General features: G+C 32.5%; 1 protein-coding gene across 1 annotated transcript; it reads right to left on the minus strand.

The window, feature by feature from the left end:
- Window positions 1–22,778: 22,778 nt before the first annotated feature.
- Window positions 22,779–23,642, minus strand: LOC149140155 (uncharacterized). The gene is made up of 3 exons (XM_089450907.1): window positions 23,479–23,642; window positions 23,286–23,350; window positions 22,779–23,172 (listed from the first exon to the last, which is right to left on the minus strand). Exons 1-3 carry the CDS (start codon window positions 23,640–23,642, stop codon window positions 23,090–23,092), a joined length of 312 nt encoding a protein of 103 aa, XP_089307033.1. The 3' UTR covers window positions 22,779–23,089.
- Window positions 23,643–27,643: the final 4,001 nt, after the last annotated feature.

The raw sequence follows: 27,643 nt of genomic DNA on the forward strand, positions 1-27,643 counted from the left end.
TTCTTAGAGATAAGAACATCAAGAAAGGGTAGGCTACCATTAACCTCAGATTTCATGGTGAATTTAATGGAGCTAGATTGACTGTTCAAATGTTACATAAACAAATCTAACTTATCACGACCATGAGGCCATAAGATAAAGGTATCATCAATAAACCTTTTCCAAAGTTTTGGCCTAAATTGAGTTAAGGTCAAAGCCTTATATTCAAAATTGTCCATAAGCAGGTTAGCTATAGTAGGCGAGAGTGGAGAACCCATGGAAACATTGCATGTTTGTTCATAGAATTCACCTTCGAAGCTAAAAAAAATAGAGTTAAGGCAAACCACAACTAGCTTAGTTGTACCAGGATTAGTGATACAATTGATCACCTCAAGAACCTCATTAATAGGGATATTGGTGTAAAGAGAAACTACATTAAAAATTATCATTATATCATTAGGTTCAAATCTAATATCCTTTAACTCATTGACAGAAGAGGAGGATTCTCTCACAAAATATTGAACGACTGACAAGGGGTTTGAGCTTATGGTCTAAATATTTAGGAAGAATATAAGTTAGGCCACGTATTGTGTTGAAAATAGATTTAAGGGGAGCCCCCTCCTTATGAATCTTGGGAAGCCCATAGATTCTCAGAGTAAGAGGGTTGCTCTTAATAATGTTATGGCTTATGGAGTTGACTGAGCTTTAGTTGAGCATGCTGAGAAGACAAGACACCACATTTGTATAGTGGATTCCCAGGTCATTGTTAGGATTTATCATTTCCATCACCGAAAGTTTAAGGAGGCTATTGAGATTAAAAAAACGTCTAAGATGCTAAATAGGGATGATGGATGGAAGATTAGCAATTGTTAGATCCCATCTCTTTATTCCTAGGTTTCCTCATTTATTTGATAGTCAATGTCTTTGGTGTGCTTCTTTCATTGTATAAAAGTTTGGTGAGTCTCTTTTTTTCTTGATTGGGTTTGTTTTCTTTTTATTGTTTCCTTCCTTCCATTTTTATAGTAATATTTATTAGAAATATAGATTTTTTTCTTAATAATAATAATTTCTTCTTTTTCTCTTTTTTTTCTTTCATCTATCATTTGTTTATGTAGAAATTATTGTTTACCCGTATTCTTTTATTTTTACTAGTTAGTAGAGAATATTTTATTTATTAATTTTAATTCTTTCATTTTTCATTTTTAATTAATAAAGAAACAATTTCCTTTATTATATTAATTTATTTACAATAAAAAATGTTTGTTAATTTCCATTTTAATTTTTCGTTATTCTTATTTCATGTTCTTTTAGTTTTTTCATTATTGTTATTTTTTTTTACCATTCAAAGTTGATTTTGAATAAAAAATAAAAAATTAACACCTTAATTTACTAAATTATATATTTATGATTGTTATTCTCATTTTAATTTTTCTTTATTCTTATTTCATAGATTTTTAGTTTTTTCTTATTAATTTTTTATTTATTTATTATTTTAATGTCTACGGGTCGAGTCTTAGATAGATGGGGATTTGGACATGATGAAGATGTACTCTTGCCAAACTTATTAAAAAAAATTATTAGTTTAATAGTTTTTGGTTTACCATTTAATATTGATTGTATATATAGTAATAATTATTTTTCTTCTTTTGAGAATTAGTTTTGCATCTCTACCATATTTATTGGTGCTTTGAATTGAGCTATCCATCTTTATCATAAGTATGAACCACAATAAGTGGTTCTAAACTCTTCGACCAAAAAGAAATATATGTGATTGATCTGAAGAGACTTACACATATTTATTAATTATCATTAAAAATAATAAAATAATTATAAATTATTATCTATCGTTCATTTTTATATATTTACCATTTAATCACTTTTATAATATGAACTAAATTTGAAAATTACTAATTATATAAACACTAAAGTCATTGTGTCACCCTCTATAGCCTAATATAGGGGTGATTTGTAGGTGTAATGTAAGAAAATTTGTCAACATTTTTACAACCCAGGGTGAAAGCCATTGTGCGGCCCTCTATAGCCTAATATAGGGGTGATTTGTAGGTGTAATGTAAGAAAGTTTGTCAACATTTTTACACGCCGGAGATGTTGTATTATCTTTAAAAATTTAAAAGTAATAAAATTAAATTTGTTACATTGTAGTTTTGTTTTTATCAATAAAATTACAAATAACTTTTTAGATAAAAGAAAAACATAATATACATATTACATTAAAATATATAACATACAATAAATTAAGACTAATGATTATGTAAACAAGTTTAAATTGAATTAATAAGCACATAAAAACATAATTTCAATATAGCAATCTGTTTAACCATGGATATTCAATCCACTTTGCCATAAATATTATTAAGGCTCATCAATACAACATGCACATAGTAGCTATAAATTAAGATCTATTTTACCATATAAATTAAAACAATAGTTTTATTACCGTATATACTTCCAGTATAACAAGATTTTTAATCATGGATATTCACACCTAGTTTAGCATGGATATTGTTGATCATACCATTAAGATATTATTGATCATAATAGGATAGCTCATCAATACCACATGCCTCAAAACTATCTCTCATTCACTATCTAAATAATACTTACAATATAACAAGATTTTTAACCATGGATACTTACCCCACTTTACCAAGATATTATTAATCATAACATACCATGAGCCCCGAAAAACTATCTCTCATTTCACTATCAAAAAAATACTTACAATATAACAAGATCTTTAACCATGGATACTCACCCCACTTTACCAAGGATATTATTAACCATAACATACCATGGGCCACTACCATGGCTCATGAATTCCACATACCCAAAAACCATATCTCATTTTACACTCAAAATATTTTATAAATAATTTTGTTTTAAATTTAATTTTGTTACATTTTTAGAGCTAGAGACACTCTCCAATTTCACTATCAAAATAATACTTACAATATAACAATATATTTAACCATGGATACTCACTCCACTTTACCAAGGATATTATTAACCATAACATACCCTTGAAAACCATCTCTGATTTCACTATCAAAATAATACTTACAATATAACAAGATCTTTAACCATGGATACTCACCCCACTTTACCAAGGATATTATTAACCATAACATACCATGGGCCACTACCATGGCTCATCAATTCCACATGCCCAAAAACCATATCTCATTTTACACTCAAAATATTTTATAAATAATTTTTTTTAAATTTAATTTTGTTACATTTTTGGGGCTAGAGACACTCTCCAATTTCACTATCAAAATAATACTTACAATATAACAAGATCTTTAACCATGGATACTCACCCCACTTTACCAAGAATATTATTAACCATAACATACCATGGACCACTACCATGGCTCATCAATTCCACATGCCCAAAAACCATATCTCATTTTACACTCAAAATATTTTATAAATATTTTTTTTTTAAATTTAATTTTGTTACATTTTGGAGCTAGAGACACTCTCCATCCCACTATGGAAGAGACATAAACATTTTGACCCAGTGAAATCACATAAAAATAAAAAATAAAACTATTAATTAAAACATTTTGACTCACTAAAATTACATAAAAAAAATTAAACTAAAAAGTAAAATTAATAAGTAAACACCAGATATATAAAGCTTAGAGAGAGATCAAATCTTTAAAAATGCAAACTTTTTTTCATGTTTTACACTAAAAAAAGTTTACACCTTGACCTTGAGAAATTTAATCCTCCCAGGTGCTTAATAGATTTGAAATTAAGTAGATATAAATTAGTTTTATAATTTAAAATTGTTTTGTAAATTATTATTATTATTTTTCTTTAAATAAATTATATATATAATTAAATTTTAATTTTAAATCAAATTATTATTATGATCTATGTTTTATCAATCTTTAGCTTCAATAAACAATATGAGTTAGAATGGTGTCGAGGCCGATGTGAATTCTCTGATTTCACTTCACTCGGATTGGACTGAACCTTTAAATTCTGTTCTCCAAAAAGACGTAAGAATATCCTTGACAGCTTTCGAGATCGAGAAAACACTTGAAGTAAGTGAAGAATCAAGAAAGATATGTTGCAGGAGATATCTTTTGTCGACGATCAAAAGCAAAGCTGATAAGAAAAAACTTTGAAGACACGTATTACTGTGAAGAATATGTGGCAGGAAAGACAGCTTCTGGCCGATTACACTTTCTGCCTACCGACTGATCGAGAGAAAACTTGAAGTGAGTGAAGAATCAAGAAATATATGTGGCAGGCGTTGAGTAATCCACTTTAAAAGGGAATGCTTTAAGTAATTATTTATATTTTTCACATGGGTGATGATAATTGAGTAAGTAGTTTAATTATTTTAAGTTGTTTTATATATATATATATATATATATATATATATATATATATTTTTGGGAATAGTGTAGTTTTTAGTTTGTAAGTTTGTTTATTTTTTTTAGTTGAAAATAAAACCTCATTTAAAAGATTTCTGAGTGTGTATCTGATAATCTGACTCTTGATTGATCCAGTTTATGATAATTTTGGAATCGCAAAAAATTTGAAGTTGTCAGATACACAAACTTCTCGAGTGCAAAAAGGCACAGATTTCTAAGGTTGTTAAGCTCATCATAGTTATTAGTACCCCTTACCAAGATCCATTTCCATTTTGAACGAGTGGTCCTTACTAAGAAATAGGATAGCTCCGCCACCATAACTATCATGTTGAAGTATGCCCAGGGATAGGATTTTTCTATTGGCTAAGATTTAATATTACACACATAGACGCAAGAATCGTATCAATCAGAGTCTGTATGCAAAAGTTATCCCACTTAGAAAGTTGACCTTCATGTTTTCACACCTATAGTTCGGGAGGATGCCCCGTCAATCCCCATTATTCATGGAAAAATGATTAGCCACATGTTTGTGATGTAAAATACTTTAGAAGAGTTTATTTTGCAACTCTAGTTAAGAGTTGATATAGTCAAACTTAACCACTAGTAGGCTATCTGGTTGTGTTACGACCGAGCCACTAGGAGGAAGAGGCATTCCATTCTTTCGAGAGCATTTTGTTCCATAGTTGAGCAAAGATAGCCCAGAGAGATAGGAGGTATCGCACACATAGAGGGTATGTGCACCGTAGCAGCCCACGGGCCACAGACATTACTTCTTTGTATCTGCACCCATATTTTCAGACAGAGAGCAAAGTGGCCTCACCTTCCCGCTGGGTTTTCCCGAAAGGGTTTCCCAGAGAGCATATCTTGTGTATTATGTGTGTGTGAATTTATTTTGTCATTTTCTACTTTTCTGGTTGATTTATTGTTACATGCATCCACTAATTACAGTTAATTTTATAGATATAGAAATTAAATAAAATTGTAATAGTGTAAAATCTATATTATCAGATCTGTTGTGACGAACTATCCAGTGGAGTTTAGGGCTCTGCAAAAAATCCTAAATCAATATAAGGGGCAGCTCAGATTGATTATGAAATTACAATATTTTACAAAGCAAAATTTATCTATTTCAAAGCAAAATTTATCTATTTTTAACTTCAGGGGCGCTGCCCCCGAACCCCTGCTAGGGGGGAGCTCATAAAAGTCATCATTTCCCCCTGACGGGGATTAAACGGATGGTGTTAATTGCCCATTAGGAATAGGGATCCAAGGCCACTGAAACAAAAAATATATGAACAATCAGGAAAATAATCAGATTCCACACCCAACAAATTATTAATGTTAATTGAATTCATCTTGGTAGGTTGAAGAAATGATCATTATTCTCTCCATCCAAATACAATTCTTACAAATTATATATTAAACTGGTATTGAATATATTATTATAATAATTTCAATCTCTTTTTGTTAAACATTTTTTAATCCAAAAAAAATATTTTAAGTTACCAAGATTTTAAAAATGAAATAGAGAAAATATTTTGATAATTATTTAAAAAAAAATAAATTATATAATTAATAATAAAAAAATAATAATAATTAATATTACTAAATAGTGAATAAATATAACTCTAATATAAATCATTGGTTTTATTATAATGGTGATAATATCAAAAAATTGTGAATAAAAATCATTGGTTTTTTTTACACAGATGATAATATCAAAAAAATTGTAAAAAGAAAATTCCTAAAATCCTAAATACTTAATAAGGGTGACTCTCATTATTCCTATCACACCAAATATAATGAAATAAAAAAAATGTGTAAAGAAATCATAAAGTAAAGTAAATCAAAACATCTCCATCTGAATGCAAGTTAGACTTTAGACTAACCAGAATCTAACCCATTAGAATACAAATGTTTACAATATGGAAAAAGGTCACTGTAAGAATGAATTAGAATTTTAAACTTTATTGAAGATATGAAGAGTGCTCGACCGTTATAAATAGAAGATGGTGTTAGAATTTCAATAGTTGTATAAATTATATAGGAAAGAATTGATGATTAAAATTGATTTTTAATAAAAAAGAGTTAGAAATAGATTAGATAAATTATTAATGAATTAAATAATTATTAATTAAATTACATTAAATAATAAATTAATTTTTAATTTAATTGAAAATTCCAAATATGAGAAAGGTAAAAATATGCCAAATACAGAATATATATATATATATATAAGAGATGATAAATTATTATAGAATTAATTAAATTTTAGTATGAAAAAGAAATTCTTTGTTTCAAGGGGGAAATGTAAAAATATACAAAGGTAGAAATACAAAATTTCTTTAAATTATTTAATGATGATGATGATGGAGGTGGTTAACGTCCACTGAGACCAAACTTTGGTCTTTCGGATCTAAAGAAACTAATTATTTAGTTTGATTTAAGATTTTATTCCTATGCTCAAAAAGTTTGGAGAGAAGCCTCCCGAGCTCACTGTAATTTTGACAACATAAAAAGCTAGGAAGGTTAGTATTGCAGCAAAGATTTTGAAACTGAGATGTAATGTGGTTGTACCCGGGGCACTCTAAGAGGAAGTGATTTTCACCCTCGATGTTTGTATTCTCGCAGAGATGGCAGAACCTTTCCATCCATGGTGTTTTAGGAACTGCCCAACTACGTGTTTCACTATGGAGCTCACAAGAGTTCGTTCTAATTTTGGCTATATTAATTTTCTTCTTTGAGCTAGTTAAAACAGAGAGATACTTTTGATCTTCTAGGGTGGGGTTGATGACCTCCTTATAATATCCTAATTTTCTTTTAGCTGCTAAATCTTTCTCACACCACATGTTTTCTTTGAACTTAGAAGTAACAATATTTTTAATGTTATTAATGTTTTGCAATGCAACATTCTCGTCAATCTCTCAATGGTTTAACCAACCCCTAGTGTCTTTATACCAACCTCGTTTGAGCAGTTAAAAGGATGGTCAAAATTAATTATAATAACTACATTTAGTGATAGGAAAATAAATTATTAATTAAAAATATTTTCGATTATTAAAGAGATAAATAAGGTTAAATGAAAATAATGAGAAATTGAAAATATATTATTAGAATTATGGTTATTTAAAATATTATAATATTATTTAAAATAAAATAATGATTAAAAAAATAAAACTAAAATTGATTAAATAAAATTATATAAAATAAAAAAATTATAAAAATTGATTTAAATAAAATTAATTTGAAAATTTTTTTTTTATTTAAATTGAACTAAATTTTGATTAAATTAAATTAAATTTTAAATTAATTTAAAAAGTCGTTAACTAAAAATTAGCCCGTTACATATGTTTACGATATGGACAAAGGTCATCTACCAAGCTTCATGTTATATGAATAGTAAATCTAACCTATGACAAATGTTTACGGCATGGAAAATGGTCATCCTAGGAAGTTGAGTATTATTAATTTTAGCATTAAAAATTTTAAAAGCATAATATTTTTTAATTTTCAATTTAGAATTATCATGGTTAAAAATGTAGTCAAAATGAAAGTCAGGGTTCTTTTAGAATGTGGTTGAATGGAATAAAGTAATAAATAACTAGTAAAAGTATATTATTGTATTGGAATTGGAAAGTGATTGAAAGTGATATTAAAGTAAAGGAATTATTTTTAGATGATTTTTTGAATTTTTGGTGTAGAATCTGGTGGAAAAAATTAAGGTGAAATCTTGATTTGTGTTATTTAAACTGATTTTTTGATTGTATATGGATTCAGCTCCCTCAAAACCCTAGCGCATTTCAATTGTGCAAGGGTTACCCATCAAGTTAGTGATTTCAATAAATTCATACCAGATTTTAGAAAAATTAGACCAGAAAAACCCACTTCTAAAAGTCTCACTAAAAACAACTCATTAAAGTAAATCTGTTGATTATAATAATTGTTTTTATATTTTTTTCTTAATATCATATTAATTTATTTTTTTTATATGGATTTTCCATTTTAATTTTAAAAATAACATATTTATATTTTTTCATCGTAATGAACCAAGAGCGGGACCATGTGACTATCGAAATTTGATCCAGACAAGTCTCAAAGATCTAACCTGTTGTGACAGAGGACTAGCGTGCTCGTGGGGCTTCGACCAATCAAGCTGAAAATAACATATCCATTAAAAAGAAATATTAGATTTTTCATGTTTTTATATTTCAACAATTAATGGTTGACATTTTTTTGAAATGGGAGGGGCTAGTTCCCTTTAGAAGCATTCTGGGCCCTCTTTTTTTTTTACATATTGGTACATATGCGCGTCAGAACAGTCTGACCACTGTCACATCGAAACAACACTGGAGACTCCAAGGAACAAATTCACTGCAGCGTCTGCAGCTCCGCAGGAATCGAACTACGACCGGAAGCGTGTAAACCAAGCAGCCCGACCAACACATCATGCACTCGTGTGCAATTAATGGTTGACATTTATCTTATCATATAACTATTTCTAAAAAAATCCTTAATAACTCTTTCTCAACACTCTAAATTTTCTTAATCCCTATTTATTATTTCGTAACTTGTTTTTTAAAATAAAATAGAAAAAAAAAAAAATTCATCAAACTCTTATAAAATGCTCAACTTGAGCTTCAACTTCTTAGAATGACCCTAAAAAAAATCCTTAATAACTCAAGTTTTCTTAATCCTTATTATTACTTCAATAATTTCGTAACTTATCCATTTTTGCTAAATAACTCAAGTTTTCTTAATCCTTATTATTACTTCAATAATTTCGTAACTTATCCATTTTTGCTAAATAATGTAGACTAAAGATTTGCATCAAACTCTTATACAATGCTCAACTTAGAATGACCTATTTGCATGACCTAGTTATTTATGTTATTTATAATAAGTTAAATTGATATACTTAACTCTGTTATATCGTTGCATTGACATGAAATGTAAAAGTTTAATTAATTTTGTCCTAGCATGACTTGCAACAGAAGGCGCGAACATCAAGTTTCGTATCACCTCATAATTTTTTTTTCAAATCCCCTCATTTTTTTTTGTAAATGTGCATAATTATTATCTTTTTCAAATCACCTCATAATTTCTTCTAGTATGCATAATTAGGAACATTTTAATTTGTATTAATTTTTATAAATCAATTTTTATTTTGTTAAATATTCATAATCAGGAACATTTTAATTTGTGCGTGTATTATTATTTTCTTAATTAATGTTTTTGAGTATTATTTAATAGTAATTATTATTATTATTAATTATTTTTTTTATTTTTTATGTTTATTTAATTTATTAATTATTTTTAAATTAAAGTTTTTTTGATTCATTACAATATGTCAAAATTTTTACATATAGTTTTCTTTGGTCGACCTCATGGCTTATGATCGATATAGAGATGGATAGCTCAATTTAAAGCACCAATAGGCTAATTCCTAACCAATGAAAAAAAATAATATTACATACACCATCAATATAAAATGGTAAACCAAAAACTATTAAAATAAGAAATAAAAAAATAATGATGAAATAAATAAAAAACTATGAAATAAGAATAAAGAAAAATAAAAATGATAAATATATGATTTAATAGATTAAATTGTAATATATATAAATATATTCTTTCAAAGGCAAGGTTGAATGGTAAATAAAAAAACTATTAAAATTATAAATTAAAAACAAAATAACAATCAAAAAACTAAAATGCCACAAAAAAGAGAAAAGAAAAATTAAAATGAAAATTAGCAATCATAAATATATAATTTAATATTTTTTTATTGTAAATAAATAAATTATTTATTTAAATATTAACAACAACACAAATAAAAGAACTAAAATTAATAAATAAAAGATTCTCCACTAAAAAGTAAAAATAAACAATAAATTCTACATAAACAAATGATAGATGAAAGAAAAAAAAAATTAATATTATTATTATTATGAAAAAAATCTATATTTCTAACAATTATTACTATAAAATGGAGGGAAGGAAACAATAAAAAGAAAACTGACCCATTCAAGAAAGAAAGGGGTTCACCAAACCTCTAAAGCATGAAAGAAGTAAGCAAAAGACACGGACCATCAAATAAAGGACGAAACCAAGAAGTAAAGGGATGGGATCCAACAATTGCTAATCTTCCATCCATCATCCCTATTTAGTGTCTTAGAACTTTTCTCAATTTCAATAGCCTCCCTGAACTTTCGTTGATGGAAATGATCAATCTTAGCAATGACTTGGGAATCCTCTATACAAATGTGGTCTTTCCTTCTCAACATGCTCAGTTAAAGCTAAGCAGCGCGACCTACCATGGTTTATGTCAACTAGCACTCCTTTGATGAATGGAATGGTCAGTTTCCCCAAAGTAGGGTATTCCACAAGAACATGGGACTAAATACAAACCTTTCATGTTTCTAAGATCCATTAGGTATTTGACTGATCTTAGGGAGCTACAAATTATGTTCAGGGGTTTAAAGGTGGAAGAAATGTTATGTTTCCTAAGAATCTGAACAATCTTATTGGTAGTCTCTTTAATCTAGGAGGTCAAAATATGCTCAAAATGAAAATGCCCAAAATCTCTTGAAACTAGCCCCAAATTGTAGATATCGTTGTTATGATTCCAACGATGCTTAAATTGCCTCAATCTAACACCGTATGAGGAAGTTATCACATTCTGAAGTTTTTGGCAAATAGCTAAAACATCAACTTGCAGAGTTCGTTGTGCAGTGTATGGATGCCATGTGGTCATCCGTGTAACGATTTCATGTTGATGTTATTTGTTGACTGGGCAAGTACGGGTGTCAAAAGGGAGTCAATCAGAATCTTCCATTTAGGCCAGTGTCATGACGACACTTGGTGCACCATTATTCGTTGTTGGTTTTGAGGAATAGGTCAACCATAGAGTGACACGTGTCCCAATCCCAAGGCTCCACATGGCACACTAGATGAGGCCAAAAATTGGTTGACCAACTGACAAGCCTCTACAAGAATCAAACACATGACCTCCCAAATGCGAACGAACATCCATTCAACCGGGTCACATGTGTTTCTTGTTAACCACGGTGGGCAGTGTTTATTTATGGTGATATGGTTCGCTAGTTGGGGGAGAGGGTCAAGACAGCAGGCATGCCTGATAGGCCCAGCCCCAGGTTATATTGATGTGAACATGACCATGGTAGAATCTTCGGAGGGGCGGGGCACATGGCACCATGCTCGTGCCCTAGGCCCAGTTCATATTAATGCCACACAACTGGGGGTGGGGCTAGGAAATCATGTGGCCTATGGCCCATGCCCCTTGGTCATATGTGGCACCACATGAACACCAAAGCGAGCGATCGAAGGGGATTCCACCTTTAAAAAAATTTGTTTAATATTTGTCACAACATGCCAAGCCCGTCAAGGATCGTGGATTAAACCCAATACCTTCAGGTTACTAACAAAGCACCATACCAATATGCGACGGTCAATTTTGTTTCCATTTTTTGCAAAGGACCAGTTTTTGTGGAGTAGTTAACAGGAAGCTTGGAAAAAGAGGCCTAACTTGGTCATTTTTTAACTCTTTTGAGCCCAAGAAGAGCCTACACATGGGGTCTTAGCATTATGGACACAATGGGAGTGTTATTTTTTCAAATTGAGACTTTTATGTTAATGTGACTGAGAATTTGAGCATATAATAAAAAAAGGCCACCATGGGAAGCTGGACCTGGAGACGTAGCCTAGGTGGGGTGAACTCTGTCATCAATTTGTTGTGTTTTGATGTTGCTTATTGTCTATTTTAATTGTTGAATTTCTACAAAAATTATTTTAATTTGTGTGCTTTTGTAATCACAATCCATTTCCTAAAATACATAAATTAGCTTACAAATCATTTCATGAAACCTTCATTTTTAATTTTAGATCAGTTTGGTATCATGGCAAGGTTTTTGTGAAGGTTTGACAAATTTTGCAAGGTTTTTTAATGCTTACAATGTCTAAATTGAGAAGAGGAAAAGGAGAACCTGAAGAGGCTAACCCTCAAATTGGCTCAAGGAGGCCAAAAAATCCACAAGTCATGGCACATGAAGAAGGACAAGGACAAGAGTTGATGTCTGAGGATGAGAGAGATTTTAGAAAGGCTTTCATTTATATGAATGCGATGGTGAAATTGTTGTATAATGAGAGAATAACAAGGTTGCAAGGAGAAAGTTCTAATCAACCAAAAGATAATGGTGGTAATGGGAGCAAGCCTCCACCTCCTCCTCCTCCTTTACCTCCATCTATGCCTCCATCTTCACTTACTTCTTCACCTCCTTCATCTCATATACCTACTCCTCCTACATCTCTAAGAGGGCATGCTAAGTCTCCTTTGATTAAGCTTGATGTAAAGTTTGAATTTCCAATGTACAATGGGAAAGTAAATGTTGAAAAGTTGGATAATTGGGTTTGTCAAATTGAAGTCTATTGCAGGATTCAAAAGATTTATGATGATGTCACAAAGATCTAGCTTGCTTCTCTTCACTTCGAAGGTGCAACCATCATTTGGTGTGAGGCCAGAACTTAAGAATATTTGAAGAAAAGTGGTAAAATTATTTCTGCTTGGAATGATTTTATAACTGCATTAAGAAGGAAATTTTATCCATTAGCTTACATGAAAAAACAATTATGGATTGGAAAAATTTTAGACAAACTAAAGGTCAAAGTTTCCAAAGTTACACAGAAGAATTTAGAAGAGGAGCTTTAATCTTGGGTGTTTATTTGACTTCACAAGATACTCTCCTTAAGTTTATAGGCAGATTACATAGTTTTTTGAGACGTATTATACTTATGTTTAATCCCACAATCTAGATGAAGTATGTGTTTAGGAAATCATTTAGAATCAAGAGACAAGAATGTTCCTCAAGAGTCAAAAAAGAAACCTTTTAAATCTAAAGACAAAGGAAAGGGGAAGGTTAAAGGCAAAGGAAGGAAGATTGTTACTATCAAGAAAGAGGGAGAGAAACTTACTTGTAAACATTGTTCAAAAGATAGCCATGATGAAGACCATTGTTGGAAACTACATCTATAATTGAGACCAAAGAAGTTCAATAAGAAGGTGAAACAAAAGACTGTTGCTACAACTCAACAAAATCTACGATCTAATTTAGGTGATGAAACCAAAATCACAACCATGGGAATGAAAAGTATAGCTTCTAATGCAAGTACTAGTTCGTCTAGTAAGCCTATTTAATCTCAAAATGGTAAAGAAAGAAGTGAGCTTTTCCATATCAGGTTCATTACAAAACATACAAAAGGTGCTACATTATTTGATAGTGGATCTCAAGTCAATTTTATCTCTAAAGAAATTGTCAAGAAACTTAATTTAAAGATTACACCTCATGAAAAACCTTACCCTTTAGGTTGGGTATGTGATGATGCCAAATTGCAAGTGACGAGAAAATGTAAACCCAAATTTTCCGTCACTGCTAATTTTATAGATGAGGTGGAGCTTGATATTGCACGACTTGATATTTGTGGGATTGTCTTAGAGAGTCCATACTTATATGACCAAAAATCCATATTCTATCTCCATGAGAACAAATATCATCTTGTTATTAAAGATGGAGTTGAGTATATTGTTAGAGCACATCGCAATAAGATGAACTTATATCTTGTAAGTGCTCGTCAAATGAAAAGGCTTGTGAATGCTAGTAAGAATTTTGTGTTGTTGATGATTAAATATAAAGATATTATTGAATCTTAAGCTTTCTCAAGATGTGATTCTAAACTCTAGCATGAAATGGTTGAATTTGTTAACACTTCTGACAAGATGTTTGAAGAACCTAAAGGGTTACCTCCAAAAAGAGGAATCCAACATGAAATTCAATTGCAACAAGAGGAACCACTTATAAATATTGGCATGTATAGAATGTCAATTTTGGAGAATCCAGAAATTAAGAAGAAAATTCAAGAGTTGCTTGAAAAGGGGGTTATCAGACCTAGTACATCTCCTTGTGGGTCTCCTATTGTTTGGGTTCCAAAGAAAGATGGTACATGGCACATGTGTGTGGATTTCCGAGCCTTGAACAGGATTATAGTAAAGAATCACTATCCTCTTCCTCGCATTGATGATTTTCTAGATCAGTGTTTATTTTACTAAATTAGATATGAAAACTAGTTATCATAAACTGCTTTCAAGAAAAAACATGGTTTTTTTGAATGGTTAGTTATGTCGTTTGGGCTTTGCAATGCACTTGCTACATTCATGAGAGTTATGAATGATGTATTGTGATCATTCCTTGATGCTTTTGTCATAGTATACTTAGATGATATTCCTATTTTCAGTAAGACACATGAAGAGCATGTCAAGCATCTAAAGCAAGTTCTAGATGTCTTGAAAATGGAAAATTTATATTTGAAGATGTCTAAATGTGAATTTGGGAAAAGCTCTTTTTTTTATTTGGGTCATATTGTAGGAGGCGGTAAATTGAAGATTGATCCCTCTAAATTTGATTTTATTGTGAATTGGCCAAAACCCAAAAATGTAACAAAAGTTAGGAGTTTTTTGGGAGCATCTCAATAATGGAGAAAATTTATCGCTAACTTCTCATTCATTGCAACACCATTACATGCTTTGACAAGTGTGAAGTAGATATTTGAGTGGGGAGGAAAGATGAAAAAATCCTTCAACACTTTGAAAGAGGAAATGAGTACAACATGAATTCTAGCACTTCCAGATCTTAAGCACCCATTTGAAATTCAATGGAGCAATTTTGATGTTGTGTGGTAAGCCAATACGTTATCACTCAGAAACATTTTCCAATTCAGTAATCAACTATCCAGCTTATGATAAAGAGTTGTATGCTTTGGTACAAAGTGTGAAGAAATGGAAGCACTATTTGATGGGAAAAGAAACGATTATTCATACTGACCATCAACCTTTGCAATATTTACAATTTCAAACCAAGCTACAACAATATAAACATTTCAGATGGATGGGATTCCTGCAACAATTTCATTTGGTAATCAGGTATAAGAAAGGTATATACAACAAAGTTGTAGATATGTTATCAAGGCATATTGTTAATGCATCTGTTATTCTTAAGCATAACTCAATCATGCATGAAAGTTATATTGAACAATATGCTCAAGATGTATATTTTAAAGATGTTTATGCAAGTTTGAGTCAAGGAAATCATGTTGAAGAGTTGGATTATCATATTCATAACAAGTTGTTATATCATCTTGGCAAGTTATGTGTTCCACAGGGTGGAAGAGTCATCGTTATAAAGGAATCCCATACTTCTCTTATTGTTGGTCAAATTGGTGTAGGAAAAATAGTTGCTCGTTTACATATGTATTGTTATTGGCCTCATATGAATGAAATTATATAAAGATATGTAAAAGGATGTCCTATTTGTGCTACCAACAAGCCAAGTAATAGGAAATTGGGTTTGTACACTCCACTTCCTATCCCTTCTCGTCCTTGGGAAATTATTTCTATGGATTTTGTTGAGGGACTACCAATGTATAGGAAAGTTCATGATTATTTATATGTTGTAGTGGATTATTTTAGCAAAATGTGTGTGTTGATGCCATGTAAGAAACAGGTTACAACTGAACAAACTACAAAGATATTCTTCCAAAATGTATGGTTTCATTTTGGGTTACCTAGTTCCATTATTTTTTACCGATATTCTCGATTTATCAGGAAGTTTTGGTCAAGTTTATGGGAACTCATCGACACAAAGTTAAAGAAGAGCACATCATCTCATCCACAAACCAACGACAAGATAGAATTAGTGAACAGAACAAATGTGGATCTCTTTCAAGGATATTGTAGTAAGCATCCTAAATTTTGGGATGAGAATTTTCATTACATCTAGCATGCCTACAATCATGCCAAGAATTCATCTACACAAGTATCTCCATTTGAAGAATGTTTGGGTTATTTTCCAAAGTCTCCTTTGGATTTCATCTTTTGTAAATATATTTCAGTAGATGGACATAGTGATGTGGAGAAAACCAAGCACTTCATTGAACAAATTCAGCTAGTGCATCAAAGGGTATAGGAACAGTTGGAGAAAAGCCAAGCCAAGTGCAAAGCAAGGTACGATAAGCATCGCGCTGATCATGATTTCCAAGTGGGAGATCAAGTTTGGTTGTACATTAGTAAGGAAGTACTACAAGGTGAAGATAAAAATCTCAAGCCAATCAGATATGGTCCTTTCAAAATCTTGGAAAATATTGGTAACAACGATTTTCGATTAGATTTGCCACCTTACATGCAAATTTAGTATGTTGTGAATGTGGAAAAATTGTGATTGCATGAGCCTCCTATGATTTTTAATCAAGAAGAAAATGTTCATATTCCATCTATAGAAGATTTTGCTCCTGAATATTTAAATGAGTTGTAGTAATACTCAATTCTTGACAGGAGGATAAGAACTTCACGCAGAGGCAATGTGGAGTATCTTTTTGTGGGGCTTAAAGGTACCAATCCAAGCAAATCAAGGTGGATATATATCGAGAAAGTGAGGGAGTTGTACCCTTACTTGCTAAATAAAAATATACTTTTGGTGGTCCAAAAGCTTCTAGTGGGGAGGAATGATCCAAGGGATCAAAACTATGCTTAAAAAATGGAAGTGCTAAAAATATTCCAAAAATGGTGCTAAATCATAGATCTCATTATTTTAATTCCAATGACACTTGAATTGCCTCAATCCGATACTGAATGAGGAAGTTATCACATTCTAAAGTTTTTGGCAAACTACTAAAAAGTCAACTTGCAGGGTTGACTATGCAGTGTACGGATGCCATATGGAAATCCATACAATGACATCATGTTGATGTCATCTACTGATTGGGTAGGTATGGGTGTCAAGAGGGGGCCAATTGAAATCTGTCATTTGGGCTAGTCTCATGATGACACTTGGCACACCATTATTGGTTGATGGTTTTAAGGAATGGGCCAATCACAGAGTGACATATGGCCCAATCACAGGGTGCCACATGGCACTCTATATTAGGCCAAAAATTAGTTGACAAACCAAGAAGCCTTCGCAGGAATCAAACACATGACCTCCTAAATAGGGATTGGACGTGCGACCAACTGGGTTGCAGGTGTTTCTTGTTAACCATGGTAGGTGGTTTTTATTTATGGTGATATGGTCCAGCGGTTGGGGGAGAGGATTGGGGTTGCCGATGCACCCGTCAGGCCCAACCCTAAGTTATATTGATGTGAACGTGACCGCGCCTGACAAGCCCAGCCCCATGTTATATTGATGTGAACGTGACCGCGGCGAAATGTTCGAAGGGGCGGGGTGCGTGGCACCCTACCTGCACCCCAAGCCTAGGTTATATTAATGTCACACGACTGTGAGGGAGGCAAGGGAGCCCTGTGGCCTATGGCCCGCACTCCTTGATCATATGTGGCGCCACATGACCACCAACACGGGAGGCAGAAGGGGCGTCGACCTTTAAAAACATTTGTTTGATATTTATTACAAAACGTCAAGTCTGTCAAGGATCGTGGATCGAACCTGAGACCTTTGGGTTGCTAAAAAATCACCATACCAATACTCCATGGTCCATTTTGTTGCCAGGTTTTTCAAAGGACGATTTTTTGAACAACAGTTAATAAGCAACTTTGGAAAAAGAGGCCTAACTTCGTCATTTTTTAACCTTTTTTAGCTTAAGAAGAGCCTAAAAAGGGGTATTGGGCATTATGGATGCAATGGAAGTGTTATTTTTGTAAATTGAGACTTTTATGTTGATGTAACTAAGAATTTGATCATATAATAAAAAAAGTCCACCATTGGAAGTTGGACCCGAAGATGTAGCCCAAGAGGGGTGAACTTCATCATCAATTTGTTATGTTTTGATGGTTCTTATTGTCCTTAACTATTAAAATTATGAAAAATTTATTTTAATTTGTGTGCTTTTGCAATCATGATCAATTTCCTAAAATACATAAATTAGCTTACAAATCATTTCATGAAACCTTCATTTTTAATTTTAGATCAACCTTGGATAAATTGAAGTTGAATATTAGAAACCAAATCCCTAGGTTCTTTCCTAATCTCAAGACCTTTGCTCACCTTTAAGAAATCCTTGATACCTAGGGATTTGTTATAGCCATTCTTCTTGATAACATTAAGAAGATGGGTTTACTCACCCTCTAGGTGACTCTCATGTGATAACCACAAAACTCAAGTAACTAATGTGTTAAGAACTCCCACATGAAGATATTGCTCAATGTGATTTTTCTTACGAAAAACTTGGTGAGAGAAAGAACATCTACTTTCTTAGAGATAAGAACATCAATAAGGGGTAGGCTACCATTAACCTTAGATTTCATGGTGAATTTAATGGATCTAGATTGGTTGTTCAAATGTTACATAAACAAATCTAACTTATCACGACCATGAGTCCATAAGATAAAGGTATCATCAATAAACCATTTCCAAAGTTTTGGCCTAAATTGAGCTGAGGTCAAAGCCTTATATTCAAAATGTTCCATGAACAAGTTAGCTACAGTAGGCGAGAGCGGAGAACCCATGGAAACATTGCATGTTTGCTCATAGAATTCACCTTCGAAGCTGAAAAAAGTAGAGTTAAGGAAAACCTCAACCAACTTGGTTCTATCAAGATTAGTGATATGATCGATTACCTCAAGAACCTCATCAATAGGGATATTGGTGTAAAGAGAAACTACATTAAAACTTATCATAATATCATTAGGTTCAAATCTAATATCCTTAAACTCATTGACAAAAGAGGAGGAGTCTTTCAAAAAAGGTTGAATGACCGACAAGGGGTTTGAGCTTATGGGCTAAATATTTAGGAAGAAATAAGTCAAGCCACGTATTGTGTTGAAAATAGGCCTAAGGGGAGCCCCCTCCTTAGGAATCTTGGGAAGCCCATAGATCCTCAGAGTGAGAGGGTTGTTCTCAATAAGTTTATGGCTTATGGAGTTGACCAAGATTTAGTTGAGCATGCTGAGCACGCAAGACACCACATTTGTATAGTGGATTCCCAGGTCATTGCTAGGATTTATCATTTCCATCACCGAAATTGTAAGGAGGCTATTAAGATTGAAAAAACATTTAGACGCTAAATAGGGATGATGGATGGAAGATTAGCAATTGTTAGATCCCATCTCTTTATTCTTAGGTTTCGTCATTTATTTGATGGTCAATGTCTTTCGTCTGTTTCTTTCATTGTATAGAGGTTTGGTGAGTCTCCTTTTTCTTGATTGGGTCTGTTTTCTTTTTATTGTTTCCTTCCTTCATTTTTATAGTAATATTTATGAGAAATATATATTTTTTTCATAATAATAATAATTTATTCTTTTCTCTTTTTTTTCTTCCTTCATGTATCATTGGTTTATGTAGAAAGTATTGTTTGTCTTTATATTTTTACTTTTTAGTAGAGAATATTTTATTTATTAATTTTAGTTCTTTCATTTGGCATTTTTAATTAACAAAGAAACAATTTCCTTTATTATATTTATTTATTTACAATAAAAATTATTAAACTATATATTTATGAAATTTAATTTCCATTTCCATTTTTCTTTATTCTTATTTCTGGTTTTTTTAGTTTTTTCATTATTATTTTAGTTTTTTTACCTTTCAAAGTTGATTTTGAATAAAAGTTTTTTTAAAACATTTTAGTTTACTAAATTATATATTTATGATTGCTATTCTCATTTTAATTTTTCATTATTCTTATTTCATGGATTTTTAGTTTTTTCATTATTATTTCTATTTTTAATTTATTATTTTAATGTCTATGGGGCCTTAGATAGATGGTGATCTAGGGGAGTGGTTCTAAACTCTTTGACCCAAAAGAAATATATGTGATTGATCCCGAAGAGACTTAGACATATTTATTAATTATCATTAAAAATAAATAAATTATTATAAATCTATCATTCAATTTTATATATTTACCATTCAATCACTTTTATAATATGAATTAAATTTGAAAATTACTAATTATTTAAACACTAAAGTCATTGCATTGGCCTCTATAGCCTAGTATAGCGGTGATTTGTAGGTGTAATGTAAGAAAGTTGTCAACATTTTTACACTCCAAAGATGTACTATCTTTAAAAAAGTTAAAAGTAATAAAAATAATAAAATTCAATTTGTTACATTGTAATTTTGTTTTTATCAATAAAATTACTTAGGTAAAAGAAAAACATAATATACATATTACATTAAAATATATAAGATACAATAAATTAATATTCATTTTACCTCATAAATTAGAATAATGATTATGTAAATAAATTTAAATTTAATTAATAAGCATATAAAAACTTGAACACTTTCAATATAGCAGTATGTTTAACCATTGATATTCAATCCACTTTGCCATAGATATTATTAACTTGCAAATGGGCTTTGTTACAATACCATGGTTCATCAATACAACATGCCAAAACCATTTTTATTTTGCAATCAAAATATTTTATAAATATTTTATTTGAATTTAATTTTATAACATTTTTTATTAAATAAAAAATAAAAAATATTATAATTATTTTTTAGATATATCTATACCCTCTATCACATTAAAATATATAAGATATAAATAATAGCTATAAATTAAGATCCATTTTACCATAGAAATTAAAATAATAATTTTATTACCTTCTTTAAATTTCATTAATAAGCACGTAAAAGCTTAATACTTTCTAATATAACAAGATTTTTAATCAAGGATATTCACCCCCACTTTACCATGGCTATTATTGATCATACCATAAGGATATTATTGATCACACGTACCACGGGTCAAGAGGATAGCTCATCAATACCACATGCTCAAAAATCATCTCTCATTTCACCATCAAAATAATACTTACAATATAACAAGATCTTTAACCATGGATACTCACCCCACTTTACCAAGGAGATTATTAATCATAGCATACCATGGGCCACTATCATAAAATTTAATTTTGTTACATTTTTGGAGCTAGAGACACTCTCCATCCCACTATGGAAGATAATTTAATTTTGTTACATTTTTAGAGCTAGAGACACTCTCTGAAACATTTTGACCCAGTGAAATCACATAAAAATAAAAAATAAAATTATTAATTAAAACATTTTCACTCACTGAAATTACATAAAAATAAAAATTAAACTAAACAATAAAATTAATAATCAAACTCCATATATGTGATATACCTATTGTGATTAACCCCAGGTAAGGTAATTTTAAATTACCAATCAGTTAATCAAACCTGCGTAAAAGTAATTTTAAATTACATATCAGTTACAACTAATTCTTGGCATTGGTTAAAGGGATCAGCGAGCACCCTAACAGGGCAGAGAGGAACAGGCAGAGAGAAGAATTCCAAGAGAGAGCAGACAGAGAAAGAGGTTAAGTCTGGTAGAGACCAGATAACCTGAGAAAGAGGTTAAGTCTGGTAGAGACCAGATAACCTGAGAAAGAGGTTAAGTCTGGTAGAGACCAGATAACCCAGCACAAGAGTGCATGTGTCTTGTTGAGGGTTGTAGGCCTGCAAGACTGCTCGGGGGGAGAATCCAGTGTGAAGTGGATCTCAAGGTTGGGAGGATAAGAGCAAAATCAATACAGGTGGATCCCTGAAGAAGGCACGACGGTAGCAGATTTCCAGGTATGCATTTCTAAAGAGCTCTGACTTGAGTAACAGATGAAGATAGCATACAGACAGGTTCAGGTATTTATGTTTCTTTATCTGGTTATTAGATGCTACAGTTATCTATTAATCCTTTTAGACATTAAACAATGATAGTTGTAGCGGTTATATATGGTTAATGCATATAGTCTATCCTGCAGAACTAGTTTTCGTGATTAAATTCATCGCTGTAGAAACTAGAGTGTTTAAAGAAAATGCCAGATTAAGACTAAACCCTGAAGCGGTTAAGAGACCGCAGAGTACATTAATGAATAGAAATGTATGAATGCATGTATGGAACCATTGGCTACGAACGTAGTCAAATAACCCGTCTCAGAAAGTTACAGTTCTTAAATAATAAAAAGAAACAGTCATGAAACGGTGCTCAGACGGGTGTCATTACTGTATGAGTCACAAAGATACTTCATGGAAACCATAGTGAAGGGCCGAGGGCCTTTAATAAACAATAACATTGTGAAAGTAAAAGTATTCGGAACGGCCGTGAGGGTTATGCTCACAGTTAAAACCCAGCGGAACGTTTAACCATAGAAAATATCACATAGCTGTACAAGATGAGTATTAACGTTACATGCAGAACAAATCCTTTACTGTGGTAAGCCCATAGGGCATTAACTTCATACGCATGACCATATTAAACTGTGGTAACAGACAGTTGGGTAACCCCGTGGAATATCACTAGCGTATGAATGAGAACATTAAATTGAACATCAAATAAACAGAAGCTGCATAGATATAGTCGGCAGTGTAATAACAAAATCAACGTTAATCCATTAAGAGGCCGTAGCCGAGCATAAGATGTTCAATACACAGGTAAACTATTCACAATATTTGCTTCAGGAGCCCGATAAGGGACTATAGCCCAATAGAAAGGCGTAACAGAAACAGTAACATAAGGGTTCTATTAAACATGCAAAATACTTGAATATATGAACTCTGAATTAACTGTATCAATTCGAAACAGAGATTTGAACTCAGTTCCAAGTACCCATTTACACAGATTTACAAATGGCTTGTAGCCGTAAACATCATAGCTAAACCCTCAGGGTTTCACGAGATACAGGTCCGGCATGGGGAGAGGCCGCCTGTAAATCGCAACCAGGGCTTGAACAATAATATCCAGACCTGAGAACACATGAATAACAAGACATAAGTCTCGTTTCGGCCTGTGGAGACCTCCATTCCACTTAACAACAGACACCCTCTACATGACAACGCTTACAAGAATGATGACTCACCCGGAATGACCGTGGACCAGCACACTCTCCTTGCAGGCAGTAGAAGCTGTAAAGTCCAAACCCTCCTGCACAGAAAATACACCATCGTTAACTGGAATAGAGGAAAGCAAAGGATCAATGAGCTACATAATAAATTGTCAAAGTGCAGGACTGTAAACCTGTATACTATTGCTATGAACAGAGAGGTTCATACCCGAGAGAGAGTGGCAGAACTGGTGCGGTGCGGAGGAAGTTCTGCTGAGCTGAGGTTCGCTCTGGACGCAAATGAACTGAGGCCGAAGAACCCGGTGGCTTATATGATTCCGGCCAAACCCTTGAACCAATCTGAGCCCTACGATTAGATGGAGTGATCGCCATCGTTCGTATGAGCGGGAAGGCTGGCGCGAAAACCATAGATGTACAACCCTCTGAACGTTCACATGGCTTCTTTCCACCTGGCCCCAGGATGGATGAGCTGGATTAACATCCGCTTACCACCTGGTGCCGTGTTAAATGAACAAGTATTCAATACATTAAGGTTGTTGCATAAGTGCTGGAGCGAGTAAGGTGTAACGTAACTATACAGGCGTGAAAACCAATATGTTGGTAAGTCATAACCTGTTAATACAAAGTGAAATAAGTTTTGCGCATGAATTATAATCTTATACCATGGTGCCGATTCCCTTGTGGTCACGGTGGGAAGTGACTTGTAGGGGTTAGGTAACAACAATTTTTTTATTTATGGTATAAGTTAGAATGTGGTCGTGACAATGTGGTATCAGAGCCAAAGGTTGCAATACTGGTGCCTTTGGGAATTGGTAAGCGGAAAGGATATTGAAGTACACCATCAGTAGGCATTAACTCAGGTATGAGTTTAATCATACGCATATTCATTTATGTCGTACACTACTTTCGGCATGACAGGTGTGATTCATGTTTATAGCTTCTTTGAGAAGCAGGTGATAAGTTGTTGCATAACTACGTTCATAACGTTGGATTCCTGATGAGGATAAAAGACAATGAACTTCCTGATGAGGATAAAAGACAATGAACTTTTGTCGCACTTAAGAACAATATTGAACACTCAGTGAGGAAGTGACGATCAACTACCAACTTTTGATTTGCACATATGGCAATAACAACAATGCATATATTGAACTAGATTGAAATTACAATGAACGAAACTTAATAGGCCAGTGCATGAATATAACCAGGTGGGAACATCCTTGAATAGGATGAAAAATTGTTTTAAAAAGAACATTAGAAGAACCCCTTTAGATATTGAAAACATGCAATGAGTCAAGTAGCGAGACTTGATTGTCATAACTAACTTTTGATTCGGTCTTGTCATGGATGCATGAAGACGATTGGTAGTTGAGATTGGTTAGTGCTGTATGACTAACCCATAGAACTTATATGCATTAATTAAATTGAACTAAGATTGTTACAGTTCGTAACCAAGTGAAGGTTGATTGATGTCGCATGCATGAAATGTGTGTATGAAGATTTTATTTTTGTTACTCTCTCGGTGCTATAGTCCAGTGGTGCACGAGAAGAGTTCTTAATTTTATTCACCATGAGAATGCATGATGAATAGTATATGCTTATGTCTTAATAGATTTAATGATGATTACCCTCTAATCAAGTGAAATCCATTAGCATGGTATGTGTTTATCATTACTTGTTGAGAGATAAAAACCATTGGAGCCTTAATGATGGTTGAATTTATCTCTACCATGGGAATGATGGATTTCTTATGCATGTTGCTTTCCAGTGAGAACTTAATTGGAGAGGCATGTTCGGTGGGTAACGTTTCTAGGATCCATTCATGGTATAATTACATAAGATAATTACTCATAAATAGACTACCTGTGTTAACACAGTTGTCGGTAAATTCTAACTACCTTCCCCAGCTATAGACGCTTCCAAAGGAAAAGGAAGCAAGGAGAAGGAAGAAGACCGTGCTGTAGGGACAGACGGAGATGGGAAAAGAAATCGCTAAGCCTGGTGATGACCAGATAGAGCAAGCTTGGGTATCAGAATCTTGCAGAAAACTCTAAGTCTGGAAATGACTAGATAGTGCTTGATGTGCATGTGAGTATTCCCTTGACCATGCTTAAGGAGTTGGAAAATGATAACTATAGTGTATTGATGTTAATGATTTTCGTAATGCTTCCTTGAAGTCATTGTTCTGAAATGGACACATAGTACTGTTATGATAGTTGTTGCATCTAGCATCAAGTGGTAACTCTGGTGCGTGTGTGACACTTAGGGGATTATGCTTCTAATCGCATAAAGTAGAGCCATTGCTTTCGGTAAGGGTGGTTTAACTTGTTAGTTATGCATGTTGATCCAAGGATAAGATAAGTGTCTTGTCCACTTTCTTGAAGAACACATATGAATGTTTTACATTGGAGAACACATATGAATGTTTTACATGATTTCTTAGTAGAGAAAGTATTTGAATGCATGCAATAAAAGAATGGTTCTTTTATAGATTTTCTTGGTAAAGAAAATGGGATAAGGCATGCAATTAAAGATTGACTGTTTATATGCTTCTTAGTAAAAAGAATAGGTAGTTCCTCCTAGTCGGACTACATGTGAGTCTTGTGAGAGAAATGTTTGTCTCTCGTTGTTTTTCTTGGAATAAAATCCTTGCTGAATATGGCCGAGGTATTTTCTTGAGAAAAGAGGATGAGGTATATAAATGTCCTGAGGACATAGCATGGAAGGTGGCCAAGTTTGCTTGAATTAAAATATGTATCTTTATTTGATAAAAGCTTCTTGGAAAATATATATATATATATGCTAATTGCATTATGATTCTGGTTGGTTTATAAGCTCTAGTGATATGACTATGCATTACATGCATGATAAAAGATAACTAAGAATGTGCTTCTAGGCACAAAGATATTTATCCCTAAATTCTTGAGGAAAGAATATATTACATATATACATAAATATAGCCTCCTCCTAAGAGTATGCATACTTCATGTATGAAGATGCATGAGAATTTTTCTTGGAAATAAAAGTAAAGGTTTTTCCCTTAAAGACACATTAGAATAGTGTTCATACAAGAACCAAAATCCTTACTTGTTTCATGAAAAGAACTATGTGCATTGAAGTAAGGTAATTGTGTTAGAAGAACACATGTTGCATATTGGTAGCTATTTTGACTTTGGAATTATTGTGTACTTAGAGAAAGAGGTCATGCTAGCTTCCTTGAAATTAGCTATTTTGACTTTGGAATTATTGTGTACTTAGAGAAAGAGGTCATGCTAGCTTCCTTGAAATTAATAATCTCTTGGGGAGATTGTCGTGTTGGATGAGCTGTGTTGATTGCTTGATTTGGATACATAAAGGATAATTAATCCTTGTTTTTGTATCTTGATTTTTATGCCTAAAGGTAGATACCTTTAATAATTTCTGGAAAGGGAATCTTGAGAAACCCTCATATCTGAAGATATAGAAGTGAGGATTAAAATGACTTCCTTTAAGAAAGAGGTATGTGGTTTGTCGTATGAAATGATGGTGGTCTTCTAGTGAAGGAAATAAGTGTTGAATACATTAAAGAAGGGCTTATAGGATAAGCAATAGTATGCACAAAGAATAGTCATTGTGACGTAAGAGTTATGTTCTTATGATCTTATATGTTAGAAATTATGTTTAATTACACTAACAATGCATGACTAAAGCTAGCCATAGTAAACGTAAGATAATACTCCATTAATGATGATTTGAATTGGAACAACAGACTATGGCAAAATTGGGAATGATGAGAGTATTAACTCAACTGTTGTTGACATTTATACATTAATGAGTATTTGCATATGCTTTATACATGACAATATGATATGCATGAATTATGTTATTTGGAAAATTTGCATGCATATAACGTGTATGATAGATATGTTTCCATCAATCTTGATGTTGTGGACCCATGTTGGGGGTTAAGTGTAAATGCATGGTATACATGCATGTTTGTTGTGCTAATGATAATATTCATGCTATGTCTGGTTAGGATCAGATGGCATAAGAGGAAAGAATTTTCCTGTGTACGCTATGTCTGGTTAGGATCAGATAGCATTTACTGGCGAGACCAGTGTAATTGCGGTCGAGTAGGACCTGCAAGTGCTTGGGTTGATGACAGTTACCTGCCCGGAGGGGTTGATGGTACTTGTCTGCCCGGATTGTGAAAGGCTTGAATGCCTTGGGTTGGTGACAGTTACCTGCCCGGAGGGGTTGATGGTACTTGTCTGCCCAGATTTCTTCTCCCTAGAATTCTTGAGCTGGTTGGCCAGTGGAATTCTATGTTAGACCTGGTAAGGTCTCTATCAAAGCAACTATCTGGATGTGAAAATGACTTGATTTGGTTGTGA

The sequence above is a fragment of the Pinus tabuliformis genome, chromosome X (genome assembly GCF_031772625.1).
Source record: "Pinus tabuliformis cultivar Carrire ecotype Pingquan chromosome X, CPIR1, whole genome shotgun sequence".
Taxonomy (NCBI): domain Eukaryota; kingdom Viridiplantae; phylum Streptophyta; class Pinopsida; order Pinales; family Pinaceae; genus Pinus; species Pinus tabuliformis.

What these genes read in the sequence shown, in the direction of transcription:
- LOC149140155 (XM_089450907.1), bottom strand. Translation starts at nt 23,642, where the DNA reads ATGGCGATCACTCCATCTAATCGTAGGGCTCAGATTGGTTCAAGGGTT. An exon ending in GTTCTGCCACTCTCTCTCGG is followed by an intron (nt 23,351 to 23,478) that starts GTATGAACCTCT and finishes TTTTCTGTGCAG; the next exon opens with GAGGGTTTGGACTTTACAGC. An exon ending in CTGGTCCACGGTCATTCCGG is followed by an intron (nt 23,173 to 23,285) that starts GTGAGTCATCAT and finishes ATGTGTTCTCAG; the next exon opens with GTCTGGATATTATTGTTCAA.